General features: G+C 58.3%; 1 protein-coding gene across 1 annotated transcript in view; it reads right to left on the bottom strand.

The window, feature by feature from the left end:
* Positions 1–3,633: 3,633 nt before the first annotated feature.
* The window catches only part of LRP5 (LDL receptor related protein 5), a 105,862-nt gene continuing 93,812 nt past the window's right edge, over positions 3,634–15,683 (bottom strand). The window contains exons 19-23 of the mRNA XM_036259295.1: positions 14,505–14,615; positions 13,265–13,501; positions 11,942–12,081; positions 5,963–6,060; positions 3,634–3,950 (exon numbers count right to left, since the gene is read on the bottom strand). Coding sequence (XP_036115188.1) covers positions 3,689–3,950; positions 5,963–6,060; positions 11,942–12,081; positions 13,265–13,501; positions 14,505–14,615 — 848 coding nt within the window. The 3' untranslated portion in view covers positions 3,634–3,688. The remainder of the gene's footprint in view (positions 3,951–5,962; positions 6,061–11,941; positions 12,082–13,264; positions 13,502–14,504; positions 14,616–15,683) is intronic.

Below are 15,683 nucleotides of genomic sequence, written 5' to 3'. Positions count from 1 at the left end.
GACCTAGAACTGCCAAAATTTAATTATATCAAGTAATGATTTTTTAAAATACCATTTATTATTACCATGGTTTATTTCACAGAAGGAAAGACATTAGTACACACACTAAAGAAAGATTAGCTTAGGATAAAGAAAACATTTTAAATCGAATAAGCTCCTCTTGAGGACAAGACATCTCATTGGCTTTCCTTTTGTTATGTTACCAGGGCTCAGCCCTGATCCAGGGCTGGGGTATGGCCACCCTGGGGAGGGGGTGCTCTGGAGGGGCCTGGGCTGGTGCTGGGTCAGGTCAAGACCTGTTGAGACTGGAGAGAAGGGGCCAGATAGGGAACTCTGGTAAAGGGTAGACCCACTTTAACATGGAAACGTAATCTTCTGTCTCTTTCCTTTTTCTCCCCTACATTAAGATTCCGTCTGGGTTGGGGAGGAGGTATTTCCCTTCCCACCAAGGATTGTTGTTGGTGGAAAGGGGAACCACTGGGGTTGCTAACCATTAGGACCACCATTGAGCTTATCGGGAAAGAAGAGGGCGTTTGGGTGGGGAGAGAGAGACACAGAGGGGTGGGAATCTGAGTGAGGACCTCCGGGGGGCGGCAGCAAGGGTGGGACCAACAAGGGGGTCCCGGTGCGGTGAAGAGCTGGCTGAGCGGCTCTGTCGGGAAGGTACCCTGCAGGGACCAAGTGGGATCCAAGCCCCACCCACTCCCCAACCACCCAGGTTTGTCTGGGACAGAACCTTCCACCTCGCCCACATCCTGATTCCCCACTGTCCTGCCTGGCAGTGGGCATGCCCAAGATCCGGCCGCATGGATTCTGTTCAGCTACCCAGGGCAGGCATAGACGCCAGGGCGCTGTTGAACCCAGTCAGGAGCAGGCTTGGAGGGGGCTGAGCTGAGCAAAGGGCTCCTCTAAGAGGGTGGGGGAAGCCCTGTCCTTACACAAGGGAGACAATGCAGGGTTCAGGGGTGACAGAGACTTGGGAGTCATGGGTGTCACCGTAGAGGTGTTGGAGGGAAGTAGAAGCCCTTTGGCCACGCTGAGTAGCACTCGGTAGTCAGTAATGTTTATTCGCTAAAGGAATGATTGAACACCTGAAGAAATAAATTCTGGCTTTACTTCTTTCCCCCTGAACCTTGCTTTCCTCAACTACAAGTCGAGAATACCATCCACTAAGCTGGTCTATTGCGAAGTTTAAATGAAACAAGCGGGGTTAATGTCACCCCCTCATCTAAGACACAGCTCAAACGTCACCTCCTCCAGGAAGCCTTCCTGTCTGAGTGTGATGCCCTCTCTGGCCCCAGATGCCCCCACGGCTCTGGAAACTGCCTCCATCACTAGATTCAGAGCACCTTCAAGGGAGGACATCTGACTGATGTCTGGGTCCCCCTGCCTGGGACCTAAGTGCAGGGCTCGGCACACAGTGGGTGTTTACTAAAGACTGACAGATTTACTTGGCACATAGAAAGCCAGCAGGTTGTCCCCCACTCCCTCTAGCTAACCACATGGCAGGGAAGTGTCCAGGGGAGTGACCTCTGGCCACCAGGTGGCACTCCTAGCCATGCAATGGCTCTATGAGGGGTCTCACTGGGGTGCTGGGGGAGGGAGAGGGGGAGGTCTGCAGAGGGTGACTCAAGCGCCCCCCTCAGCCCACACCGGCCACCAGGGATCAGTAGATCCCAGCAGACTGAATGGCTGCGGGACAGGAGAAAGGAGCAGGTATGCTCCGGGGACCCCCAATGCGTGAGTGAAGGCAGGAGAGTAACAAGGGGGTCTCCTGGGGGACCCTCAATGCAGCCGCTGCTTCTCTGCTCCCTGCTTGGCTGCCCAGGTTGAGGTTGGTGCTTTAATTAGCACCTCAGGGCGTGTGGCCGGACCTGGAAGAACAGGAACCTCGGGTGCTTGGGAGTGCCCCACCCCCAGGCAGCTCTGCGGGGCAGGAAACCCCACCTTGGGCTGAGACTCCGGGTGCACCATCTGGCTCTGCCAGTCCTCAGCGGTGTGACCTTGAGCCTGTGTGTCACCTCTGAGCTTCAACAGGTCCCAGTGCCCATTTACCAGGGACTGTGACTTGCCAGGCAGACTGGGCAAGGCATCTTCGTGGGCATTATCTCCTGGAAGCTTTCCAACAGTCCAAGGGGCGGGTGGCAGCACCTTCCTTAACAGATGGGGCCAGCTGGCTTTCCCAGAGCAGAGCCACCCCTCCTGTCCGCCAAGGCGCCTTGAGCGCAGGTCCCCACGGGGTGGCCCCGGCATTCCTGGGCTGGAGCTCAGCCCTGGCCTCTCACGCTCACTGCCCTGTCCCCTAGCATCAGCTCTCGGTCCCAGCAGCAGGAGCGTCGGCCATCAGGGGCCAGGGGAGGTGACTCCCAAAGGTCCGTCCTAGGAACCAGGCCTGGCAGGCTTGCACCTTGAGGTCCCCAGCATGTCCCCTGACCATGCAGTCTTGGGGCTCCAGGGGCCACGGCCTTCCATCTCCTCAGCGCCAGAACTGCAGGATCTGGTGTGTCCTGGGGCCCCCCCACGCTGGAGTCCGTGCAGCAGCTGGTGGACTCACCTTGCTCAGCTGTCATCTCTGGGATCCGGGCCCTGGGGGGGCCAATGGTTCAGGGCCCTGTTAGGAGCCCCTCCTTCCAGATCTCTGCTTTGACTCTCCAATGGCGTGTGCTCCCAGCACTGTGTGGTGGTGGGGAGGGGATCTTCCGTGACCAGCCTCAGACACTCCAGTGAGGGTCAGGCCCTTCCTGGCTTCCTCCCTGTCCTCTGAATGCAGCTGTCCCTTCCCCAGGCCCCGGCACAGCCCAGCTTCATCACGACACACCATTACTTGCTGACTTCTCTGTGTCCTTCCACAGATTGGGGACCCCCGTGGGGGCAGGAATCAGGCCTGCCTAGCAGTCTCTGCCAGTACCACCCAGGTGGGCACATGGCAGGCCCCGAGCAGTATCCACTGACTGCCGGTGTGAGGACCGGGCAATGGGGGCCAGGGCAGGCTGGAGGCTCCCTCCCCTGGGGCTAGTGTGGCCTGGCAGCCCCATCACTGTGCCCACACAGATGGCAGTGCCCGGAGGGACCCCTAGTCCTCAGCGCTGTCTTGATGAGCACAGTAGCCGGGGCTGGCACACACAGCCTGGGTGGCAAACACTGGCCAGAAACAGCCCAAAGCCAAGCCGTTTAATCTGCAAACACCTAGTGCAAAATTAAAACACAGGGCCTCTTTCTCAAAAATTATTTATAATTTCAGGATGGCAACAGTGGAGACAAAATCAAGTGTCTACACGAGGCTGGCACCCAAGCGGCTGGCCCTTCCCGTGGGAGCCTGCTGGGGAGACGCCCGCACCCAGGGGGACAGAGGCTGTCCAGGGCGGGGCCAGAGGTCAGAGTTCACTCCCCAGACAGAGGCTGTCCAGGGCGGGGCCAGAGGTCGGAGTTCACTCCGCGGGGACACTCTGCTCCAAGGCACACATGGCACGACAGAACGGCAGTGATGTTTAAAAAAAATTAGGTTTATAAATATTTTCTCCACTGTACAAAGTTTTCCCAGCCCTGCCCACCCGTCACTGTTCACATTTCTCATGTTTTTAAAAATCCCAACTATATTTATTTTTTAAATCATAAAATATATTTTTTCTTTGTTCATATTTAAAACTATTTACAGGGGCGCAGAGAGGCCAGGCTGGCCCGGCCGAGGTCAGGACGAGTCTGTGCAGGGGGACGGAGGGGGCGGGAAGAGGTGGAAATAACTCCTCTCGGTGGCGGGCGAAGGGGGACAGCTGTCCTCCGCCGACAGGTACTGGCTGTGGGGCGTGGGCGGGGGCGGGTAGGGGTCCGAGTCTGAGTTCAGATCCAGGTAGTACTTGCTGGCCTTCCAGCGGCTGGCGCTGTAGTCGCTGTCACACACATCCGTGCTGCAGGGTGTGGTCGGGGGCGCTATGCCTCGGATGATGTAGGGCCTGGAGGGGACAGAGAGGGGAGTGGGACCTGATTTGGGAAGGTCCTGGTGTGCAGCCACCGGAGGGGCACAGGGGTCTGAGCGGCGTGCCTCCGCCTGCCCTGCAGGGCTACCACGCCAGGCCTGGCAAGCACTCAGCCCCAGGTCACGGCCGCCTTTATGGAGAACAAGGCCTCCAGAGCCGACCTGGCTGACCTTGGGCGACTTAGGTAACCCTCTGAGCTTCCATTTCTCACCGATAAAATGGGGAGGAGGGAGCGGCACCCATTTCAAAAGCGGTTTGTGGCCCTGGCCGGTTTGGCTCAGCAGTTAGAGCGTCGGCCTGCAGACCGGAGAGTCCCGGGTTCGGTTCCCGCTAAGGGCATGTACCTGGGTTGCAGTTTGTCCCCGGCCCCGGTTGGGGTCATGTGGGTGGCAACCAGTCAATGTTTCTCTCTCTTCCCCCTCTCTCCCTCCCGCTCCATCTGAAGATAAATGCAAAAATGTCCTCGGGTGAGGATATAAAAAAAAAAAACACAAAACGGTTTGTGGGGGTTAAATGAGATTCTGCATGGAAGGTGCTAGAAACAGTGTCTAACACAAGAAAGTGCTTGGCAGCTGCTCCCCCTTATAGCATCACTCACTCTGGCCTGGAACGGTCCATCGTGAGTCAAAGAAACCTGACCCCGCAGATACCACCCGCTGACACCTGAACGCTGAGCGCCTGAGGGTGGGGCTGGGTTCAAGGTGCGTTTACGAGCTCAGCTCCAGGCCACAGGGGGCCCCAGTGGGCAGGAAGGTGGAGCCACACCCAAGGGCCAGGGAGGGGTGCCTGGGGCTGAGGAGAGTGCAGCAGGAAGATTTCCCTCAGGACCCCAAGAGCAGCAAGGGACCCCACATGGTGGGAAGGGAAGAGGTAGCAGAGGTGGACCCAAATCAGGGCAGGGCGAACAAAGCATGGGGTGCCCCAGAGGCTCAGGGACCTGGCCTGGCTGGTGTGGATGTGACAGCTCTGGGACAGGGCCTGACACTGAGACCCTGGGGAGCCACTGCAGGTCCTTGAACAGGGCAGTGGCCAGCAAAGAGGGGTGCCCCTCCAGAGGCTGCACAGCTCCCCTGCTCCCCAAATGGCCACTAGATGGCAGGTGACACTCAGAGTCTCCACTGTGCCAGGCGACTGGGGGAGGGGGAACGGGACCATCCAGAGCTGACTCCACCTGGGTGGTCCAGGGGTGTGACAGACCCTGACCTCTACCTAGGGGGCAGACCTGGCCAGAGCCCACCGCCACCCGCCCTATCAGTAACTCACTGGGGGTTGAGGGGCCCAGAGCCTGGGAGGTGAGCCCAGGTGGCTGAGACCACCAGGTTGAAGGTCAGAAGGTTCACCTCCCCTCCCCAGGCCGTGACCGGGCTCTGGACACAGACCACCACACCAGATCCCACTTCTGAACATTCTCAAGTGGCCCCTTCCCACCGAGGATGGTGGGGTCAAGGGAGAGAACCTGGGGGGCGGGGGGGCTGACTAGTCCTGCGGGATTTCAGGCTCAAACAGGCCTTTGTAGTGAGTAAAGAGAGAGGACCACACTATCAAGAGCCCGCAAGGCAGCCGCGCCAGCATGCGTGTGGAATCAGACCCCTGCGGCTCCGCCGGGGTCCCACAGCCAGACTGGGACCGTCAGACCCGAGCCGGAGCCCGCCCCCATCTACTGGTCTCTCTGGATGGCGGGGCCCAGCCACGCCAAGGAGCATCCTTCAAGGCTCTGCCTGCCTGGCCCGGCTTAAGAGCCACCCACCACGTGGGACCCTGTGGGTTTCTGGCCTCGACACGCAGGCCCGGTCCTCTGGTGTGGGGGCAGCCTGGTGAGGATGAGGAGAGCGGGGGAGGCAGGCCTGGGGTCCACGGGGTGTTCATAACACCTTCGAGCCCTCCCCGGGCTTTCTCTCCTAGACGTGGGACAGGACCCTCCCTGCCCCGGGGTTAACCTGGAGGCGCAGCCAACCACGTCATGCCAGGGCTGGGCAGGGACTCCGTACCTGTAGGGTCTGGTGGGGGCGGGAATGTTTGAAGAGTAGAACATGTCCACGTTGTACAAGGAGGGGTCCGTGGCGGGGGACGGCGGCGGGTTCAGGATCTGCAGAGTCAAGCGGGGGTCGCAGAGGCCTGACCCAGCTGTGTGGTCCTGCCCCACCCTCTGGTCTCCTCCCAGAGCAGGGGGTGCCGGTCACACTGGGCCGACTAGGCTCAGTGAGCCACCTCCCAGGCCACCTTGTCTGGTGAGAGACGTCACCTGTCTGGGCCTCAGTTCCCTGGTCTCTAAAATGGGGCTGAGGAGACCTGCTTCCCGAGGCTGTGCTGACACCTGCTGAGCCACCGGCAAGCAGTGCCCAGCCTTGCCCTGCCCTTCAGGGAGCGGCATGGGCCCCTGCTCCTGATTCTGGGAGGGTCCTCCTCAGCCCGAAGAGCCACCCTGGGGATTCCTCAGGATTCGACCCCCAAGTTGGCAGAGCACAATGCTGGGCGGGGGTCAGAGAGGGGAGCAGAAACCAGGCAGGGAAGCCCAGTGGAAAGGGCCTCTGGCAGCTACCCAGCCCCTGAGGCCTGGGGGGTCCTGTCTGGGCATCCGCCCATGAACTTGAGTGAAGCTGGTTTCACTTCCTCCTCCAAGGGGAGCTCTGGGATTCCGCCCAGCCACCCCCTCCGCTGGCTCTCACTGCTTCTCCCGGGCCAGTGAGAGGCTAAGGTCAGGCGCTGTGGAGGTCTTCCCAATACTGCAGTGGGCAGACTTCTAGCACGTTCCACTGTGCGGCACCTCAGCAGCCAACTGGTCTGGCCTGGGCCCCGGCCCCAAGCTCTTCCTCGGGGCTCCCTCAGCAGACCTGAGGCTCCTGTGTTCTCTGCACTTCACCTGACCTCTCGCTCGCTGGTCCCCTGGACCTCCGATCCCCGCTAATAAACCTGTACCCGACCCTCCTGCTCGGGTCAGCCTGTGAACCCTAACTAACGAAGGCCACCACGCAGACAGTCAGCCACTGCCCACCTCGCTCGGTGCATCTCCTTACTTTCCAGAACTGGAGACTTAAATACAAAACGTGACACCTTGAGAACACGAAGAAAGAGGACATGGAAAGAAATCGGGTTTGTCTTTATCAGAGGAGGGTAAGCCTCTCTGAGCACGACAAAAAAAACAATCCCCAGATGCCCATAAAATAAAAGATTGATCATTTCATTGTGTAAATAGCAAACACACAATAACCTGAATCAAAAGACAAAAATCTAGGGAAAACATTTTCAACACATCTCAGGGAACGGGCTAATTTTCTTAATATATCTATGTCTACGTATAGACACCTTACAAATGCTTAAGAAATATACCAACAGCCCAATATAAAAAAAGACATAAACAGCCTTGGCCAGTTTGGCTCAGCGGTTAGAGCGTTGGCCTGCGGTCCGGAGAGACTCAGGTTCAGGTTCAGGTTCCCGTTAGGGGCGCGTGCCTCGGTTGCAGTTTGTCCCCGGCCCTGGTTGGTCGTGTGGGTGGCAGCCACTCGATGTGTCCCTTTCACGTCGATGTTTCTCTCTCTCTTTTTCTCTCTCTCCCTCCCACTCTACCTGAACAAAAAATGGAAAAATGTCCTCGGGTGAGGATAAAAAACAAACAAAACATAAACAGAACCTTCCAAGAAAATAAAACTACAAAGGTATAAACACACACAAAGATGTTTGACATCACTTGTAATGAGAGAAATACTAAGATTCCACCACCACACCATTTACCCTGAGACCCATGGAGAGTGTATTTGAGAGAGCTGCCCTATCCCCTGCGGAGGGCCACTCAGCAAGAGTGGTCAAGATGACCAAGGCTCGCCCTGGCTGGTTTGGCTCAGCAGTTAGAGCGTCGGCCTGCGGACCAAAGAGACCCGGGTTCGGTTCCCGCTAAGGGCACGTACCCCAGTTGCAGTTTGTCCCCAGCCCCGGTTGGGGTCATGTTGGTGGCAACCACTCAATGTGTCTCTCTCACATCGATGTTTCTCTCTCTCTCTTCCCATCTCTCTCCCTCCTGCTCTATCTGAAGATAAATGCAAAAATGTCCTCAGGTGAAGATAAAAAATAAAATAAAATAAAATAAAAAGATGACCAAGGCTCAGCCCCTGCATCCCGATCATTCTTCCTACGGCCCTGGGAGCCTCCGGATAGGAAGGAATGACCCAGACTGGTAGTTATCACTCAGTTCTCAGCCTCATTTGCAAAATGGGATGACAGCGCCCCCTGCTGGGGCACACGGAGCAGGCTCTGACGGCGCCCCCTGCTGGGGCACACGGAGCAGGCTCTGACGGCGCCCCCTGCTGGGGCACACGGAGCAGGCTCTGACAGCGCCCCCTGCTGGGGCACACGGAGCAGGCTCTGACAGCGCCCCCTGCTGGGGCACACGGAGCAGGCTCTGACAGCGCCCCCTGCTGGGGCACACGGAGAAGGCTCTGACTGCTGGGGCACACGGAGCAGGCTCTGACGGCGCCCCCTGCTGGGGCACACGGAGCAGGCTCTGACGGCGCCCCCTGCTGGGGCACACGGAGCAGGCTCTGACGGCGCCCCCTGCTGGGGCACACGGAGCAGGCTCTGACGGCGCCCCCTGCTGGGGCACACGGAGCAGGCTCTGACGGCGCCCCCTGCTGGGGCACACGGAGCAGGCTCTGACGGCGCCCCCTGCTGGGGCACACGGAGCAGGCTCTGACGGCGCCCCCTGCTGGGGCACACGGAGCAGGCTCTGACGGCGCCCCCTGCTGGGGCACACGGAGCAGGCTCTGACGGCGCCCCCTGCTGGGGCACACGGAGCAGGCTCTGACGGCGCCCCCTGCTGGGGCACACGGAGCAGGCTCTGACGGCGCCCCCTGCTGGGGCACACGGAGCAGGCTCTGACAGCGCCCCCTGCTGGGGCACACGGAGCAGGCTCTGACAGCGCCCCCTGCTGGGGCACACGGAGCAAGGCTCTGACTGCTGGGGCACACGGAGCAGGCTCTGACAGCGCCCCCTGCTGGGGCACACGGAGCAGGCTCTGACGGCGCCCCCTGCTGGGGCACACGGAGAAGGCTCTGACGGCGCCCCCTGCTGGGGCACACGGAGCAGGCTCTGACGGCGCCCCCTGCTGGGGCACACGGAGCAGGCTCTGACGGCGCCCCCTGCTGGGGCACACGGAGCAGGCTCTGACGGCGCCCCCTGCTGGGGCACACGGAGCAGGCTCTGACAGCGCCCCCTGCTGGGGCACACGGAGAAGGCACTGGTCAGCTGGGCAGTCAGAAGTGTTCAGTCAACACCAGCTTTACTTCTCCTTAGTAGCAAAAAGCAGGGCTCAGAGAGGAGCTCTCATTACCTTCAGATATCATCACGTGGGTCATAAAAAGTACATATGAAACTATTCTGTTTGAGATCCAAATGGTGGATGCAAGTCATACATCCAAACCCACAGAATGTACAACAGCAAGAACGACTGCACTGGGTGATGATGTGTCAGTGTAGGAGTATCGATGGTAACAAGTGTCCCCCTCTAGTGGGGGATGTTGGCAATGAACGAAGCTGTGCATGCTGGGGAGCAGGGCTCTATGGGAAATCTCTGTGCCCTCCTCTCTCAATTTTGCAATTTTACCTAAAATTGCTCTAAAAAAATAAAGCCTGAAAAAATATGGAGGACATATGTAAAACTGGTGAAATCTGAGTAAGGTCAAAGGGTATCATATCCATGTCCTGACTCTGATATTGTACTACTGCAGTAGACTGAACGTGTGTCTCCCCCAAATTCATGTGTGGAAACCTAACCCCCGATGTGATGGTGTTAGGAGGTGGGGCCTTTGGGAGGTGATTAGGTCACGAGAGGAGCCCTCACAAATGGCAGTGCCCTAAGAAGAGAGCCGTGGCCCCTTCCACCACGTAAGGATAACAGCCATCTACGATCCAGGACTTGGCCCTCTCCAGACATCAACTCTGCCAGCACCTTGATCTTGGACATTCCAGCCTGCAAAGCTGCTGTTGCTGTTCGAGCCACCCAGTCAAGGGTATTTTTGTTACAGCAGCATGAACAAACTGAGACAATAGTTATGCAAGATTGATAACAATGGGGGAAACTGGTGAAGGGTAGATAGGATTCCTCTGTATTATTTCTTTTTTTTTCTTTTTTTTTTTTTGGTACGTGCCCCTAGCAGGAACCGAACCCAGGACACTCTGGTCCACAGGCCGACACTCTAATCGCTGAGCCAAACCAGCCAGGGCTGTATTATTTCTTATAACTGCATGTAAGTCTACAATTATCTCTAAGTAAAAAGTTTTTAAAAATTACTGTCTTTGTTGGGAAAATAAAGTCCATACTCTTATACAGTTGCTTATGTACAGATTACCCGGGGAGAACACACAAGAATCTTGCCACAGAATGTTCTGGGGGAGGGGGGGGTCCTGCTCATGGTGAGGGGGTGGGCCCTCTCCTCATTCTATTGTGTGCATTCTGTTGTGCCCTGTGAATTCTGTAACATGCACATACACCATTGATGCAGAATCATGTCGTTCATTTAAAAATAGCTGGCTCCATGTGGGTTTCATTTTGGGGTGATGACAATGTTCTAAAATTAACCATGGTGATGGTTGCACATGTCTGTGAATATACTAAAACCACTGAATTGTACAGTGTAAGTGGGTGGAGTGTATGGTATGTGAATTATATATTTAAAAAAAACAACAGTTGGCTGGTCAGTGTCATCTCTTGATGCCTACTAAGATCCCCAGTTCCCGCAGAGCCTGGGGACCCAGAAGGCATCCCTGAGCCTCGTGGCGCCTGCCTGGGAGGCCAAGCTGCTTCCGGGCAGCTCCGTCGTGCGCGGCTTCGGCGCTTCTGGCTGGTTGCATGGGCGTGGGAGAGTCAGTAAGGAGGCCAGAGTGGCGGTGAGTATTCTCAACCCCAGGCTTTGGGGTCCTCACTTCCTCTGCCCCAAAATGCCGTCAGGTCCTGGGCCTTCCTGTCCTGCGAACCCAAGATAACTTCTGCCCCGCCCCCCCTCCCGGGGCCTGCCAGGGTTAGATGTGATAAGGAGAGAGCAACAGCCCGGACATGGGGGACACGCAGAGGGCAGGGAGACCCGGTCCTGGCAGGTGGGCTTGCTGGAGACCCCGGAGAAAGCTCACGGGGCTGCGCTCGCCTCAGGAGAGCTTACAGTCGCAGGAAGTCAGGTTTCAAAGAATTAAAACCATAGAACCACGTAAAGTCAGGCTCAGATGTTTATACAGACACAGGTTCACCTCTGTGCATCCAGCTTGCCCCCGCTACCCTGGAGCTGTGCTCCTGAAAATGAGGGTCCCCCAGCCAACCTCAGGAAGAGGGTCTCCGTGTGGGATCCTGTAGCGGGGCTCAGACACGGGGGGCTTCCGTGCTTCACCCTCTGTACAATCATTGTGCCACAGCGAGTGGCTCGGTGAGAGCCAGCCCCTCACCCCACTCGGGCTGCCCAAAGCTCCAAGGAGCATTTCGGCCACAAAGGTCACCCCATGCGTGCCTGCCCCTCAGAAAACAATCCAGCTATTTTCTGGGAACCAGCAAGGCCCTGGTTGGAAAATAGGGTGTTCCTGGTGGGGATGCTGAGGGGCAGCTTGCACAGGCACCCCTGAGCACCCCATCCAGACAGGCCCCACAGAGGCAGCCACAGACGGCAGGCCTGTGGGGAACAGAGACCGCCGCCCGGCCACTGAAATGCCCAACAGCAGCCGGGGGGCGGGGGCGGGGAGGATGGGGGAGACCTCCGCTCCATAGATGGTTACATGGCTTCCAGACTGTCCAAAACAGCACGGGTCCCCTTTTCTAAATGAAAAACTAGGTCACTAAAGAGAAACCTAACAGAGTTTGCAGGGGAGGAAGGGGAACCCCCCACTATTTTCCGTGGTGGAACAGCTCATAGTTCTAGAAATCCTGAGATCCCAAGTTTCCCCTGGCCAACCACTGGAGGTGGGGACCGGCCAGGCTCCCTCCCACCCCCACTCACCGGTGGGTACAGCGTGGCCTTGGTGCTGGAGGAGCTGCTGGACGAGGCCCCGGTAACGTGGTTCCGGTCGTAGAGGGGCACCCCGCCCCGGCCCCCCATCAGGCTCACGGAGCTCATCATGGACTTGCCGCACGAGATGCCTGAAGGGAGACAAAGCAGGTCAGGGCCGGGTGCCCCGCAGACCCGCGGGCTCCCCACAGCCTCTGCTACCATGACACAGGTCCAGGTGAGTAAGTCCCCCACAGGCTCCCCGTCCACCACCAGTGTGGCCTCATCTGTGAAATGGGGAGATGCACAGTACCTCCCCAAGGGGCCATGTGGGCCCGTGGTAGTGACCTCAAGGTCTCGGCACAGGGCCTCCTGGCACACAGAGGGCCCTGTTCTCTAGGGGCTACTGCAGTGGTGACCAAGCCACTTCCTCGGGCCTCCCAGAGCTCTGGAGGAACCCCGTGACCCTGCTCCCTCAAGGAGAATCCGGTCTCATCTGCGCACAGACGTCAGGGTCCCAACGAGGCTGGCTCTGGGCAGAGGGACAGGACAGGAGAGAGGGACCCAGGGCTGGGCAGGCACTGGGAAATCCCCAAGGTGGCCCTGGAGATGACCTCGGTGACCCTCTCGGAGCTAAGCACTGACTGATCCCCCCTTCTTGGACACACCGCTATGTGAACCAGTGTGGTTCAACCTGGCAATGCCACCTGGGAAGCTACACCTGTGGCCTCTCAGGTCTGTGCTCCTGGTGGACTACACCTCACAGAAGTTTTAACTGTGCAGCCACAGTCCAAACTGCGCACAGGACAAACTGCCTGTTTGTGACCCAGTGACTCCTTTGCTTCTAGAGAGAACCCAGCTGCCCCCACAGATGACTCAAGACACGCCCCACAAAAATACAGAAAGCCCTGGCTGAGTAGCTCCGTTGGTTGGAGTGTCATCCTGATAAGTCAAAGTTGCGGATTTGATCCCCCGTCTACACACGAGAATCAACCAATAAATGTGTAAATAAATGGAACAACAAATCAATGTTTCTCTCTCTCTAAAAAAATAAAATCAGTAAAAAAAAAAGAATATTGAAGGTCAAATCTAAAGAGCTGTCCCCACACCTCCAAGGCCAAAGGACAGGTCATAGCTGTGCAGCCTGTGTTGAGAAGGACTCTGATGCCAAGTACAAGCCCAGCAGGCCGGCCTGAGTGCTGTGATCGACTAGCGATGTCTGCCACGTGCACAGCCTGGGCCTGGTAGCAGCATCCCTGAGCCGCTCACCCCACAGCCGGCCCAGACCAGCTCCCCACCTCTGCCCAGGGCCCTTACACATGTCAAGCTCCTTACCTGTGAAGGGACCGTGTTGTGAGGCGCCTGGGGCTATGAAGTTGAGGGGCACGTGGGGGGTCCCACTGACGTACTCATGCGGGAAGGGCCCGCTGGCCCCTGCGTAGCGCTGACACACCACCCGCTGGCAGACAAAGTAGACCCCGCCCATGACGAAGAGCGAGAGGATGATGCCGATGACGGGCCCGATGGCACTGCTGTGGGCCGGGGTTTCGTCCAAGGGCGGCTTGGTGATTTCTGCCAGAGGACAGACAGGAAGAGGTGGTCAACGCTAACTGCAAAGGAACAGGCGCCCCTGTGGGGAGACACGTGGGCCCTGGAGGAGCTGGCTGTGCCCGGGACCATGCTAACCCTCAGTACCGCCAACCCGCTGCCCCCCTGGCCTGCCTGGAGTGCCCTCCTCCTCCTCCTCTGTTTGACTTAGCTCTACCTATGCCCCGACGGCCCTCAATGGCAAGGCCCCCGCAGCAGCCTCACATGCACCCCCTTTGTCCGAGGTTCTATGTGGCAGCTGGACGTGTATTCACAGTTGCTCCCGAGCCATGGGCCAGTTACCAGGACTGACCACCAGGCAGTAGGCATGCGGCAGGCAGACGGAGCCCAGTGTCTCCCAGCCCGTCTAGCAGGGGACTTCACTCATGCAGCGGGGCTGGGCTAACAGTAACAGGCTCACTGAGCCCTACAGAAACCCAGTGACAACACCCTGACTTAGGGGGCTCAGCCCAACCCGCAAAGCCAGGAGACGGCTCAGGGCTGCAAAGGGGCATCCAGGGGTCCTTCGGGGTATCCTCAGCTGGGGGAGGGTGCTTCTGGGGCTTAATGAGCCACTGGGGCCTTGAAAGGCTGTCTTTCATTCAGACAGGATGGGAGCTGGAGTCTCAGCTCTAGACTCAACATGGACACAGACCTGGCAAGGGTCATCTTGCTGCCAGACAGATGCTGCTGGGTGAAGTGCCAGGCCTGGCACAGTCGGCCCCACCTACACATGCCTTCTCCCAAGGGGACCTGCCCCTCTCCCAGCTGGACCGCCCCATAGTTCACGATCTCCCCCTCCCCCCTCAGCCTTCCAGCTTCCCCCACTCCAGGAGAGATTCCCTGCCTGCCACCAAGGCCAAGTACTCCCAAACCCCTAGCCTCCTTGAGCACGGCCCGCAGTATGCGTCCTCCCTCCAGAGCCTACACTCCAAGGCAGAAGCTCAGCCCTGGGGAGACCCCTGGCCTCCGCTGGATGCCGGCTCACCGCACATAAGCTCATCGGAGCCATCGATACAGTCGGGGAAGGAGTCGCACTGCTGTTTGATGAGGATGCACTGGCCACTGGCGCACCGGAACTGGTTGGGCAGGCAGACGGCTGCAGGGAGGGGACCCCACATTCAGAGAAGCCAGAGGGCTTGCCGGGTTCCCTGCCCCCCCACCCAGGACCCAACAGCAAAAGTCTGGGTTCCAGATGCAGAGCAGACAAAGGGGGACCCTTCTAGGACTGGGTTAGGGAGTGACAAATCTAGCCTTCACCCTACCCTCGATGACCCCTGTCCTAAGCCTCTGCAATGCTGGAGTCGGGCCCGGCAAGAACGAGACCTTGAAGACCCCGGGAGGTACTGACAGGCTCCAGCCATTGGGCAGGCCCCAGACAGCACAGACTAACGCAGCTCCTGCCCCCCCAAGGCTCCCCCAGGTTACAGGAGGTGAGAACCAACTAGAGGATCGCCCCCAGCTGCCTTGCCTCCCTAGAGTGGGTGGGGCAGGGGACAGGTGGTGTCTCAGCAGAGCTCAACTGGGAAGGCAAGGGCATCCCACACAAGTGACCAACACAGCTCACAGCCTTTTGGGGTGGGAGGAAGAGAAAGGCTGGGACCGGCTGCTGCTGCCGCCTCCCCTCCTGGCCCAAATGCTGTCATGGGGGGGCCAAAGCCCCACCTGGAAGGCAGCTGCCCAGGGGCTCAGCCTCAGGCACACTTACTATCTAAGCTCCCACCTGCCGGGCCCCAGGTGCCCTGTGCTTGATGTGGGAGGCTTGGGGCACAGGGTGGAGCCCAGAGCCGCACCAGGGCTGCAGGTGACCAGAAGAGACGTTTACAGTGGGAGGAGGAAGGGGGCAGTTCTTAACCAGGGCTCCTGCCATCCTTGAGATCCAGGCCAAGCACAGCGCTGGGGCAAAGGGGTAGCGCTGTGCTCGGTAAGTATTCAGGCTTTGGGGGCAGCCGTCTGTCCTAACGGCTTGATTCTGCTGCTTCGGCATGAGACAGAAACAAACGAGCCTGGCGGTGTCCCAATCACACTATATACACAATAGGTGGTGGTCTGGATTCAACCTTCAGGCTGGTTTGCCGATCCCTGGTCTACAGTCTCCACCAAATTCTCAAGGGGTCTCTTAGTTGGAAAGACTTCATAACTGTGACTTTATAGGAACATGTGTGGA

Source organism: Molossus molossus, unplaced genomic scaffold (assembly GCF_014108415.1).
Source record: "Molossus molossus isolate mMolMol1 unplaced genomic scaffold, mMolMol1.p scaffold_m16_p_13, whole genome shotgun sequence".
NCBI lineage: Eukaryota > Metazoa > Chordata > Mammalia > Chiroptera > Molossidae > Molossus > Molossus molossus.
The sequence above is the reverse complement of the archived record's forward strand: the minus strand, read 5'-3'. Positions and strand labels throughout refer to the sequence as shown.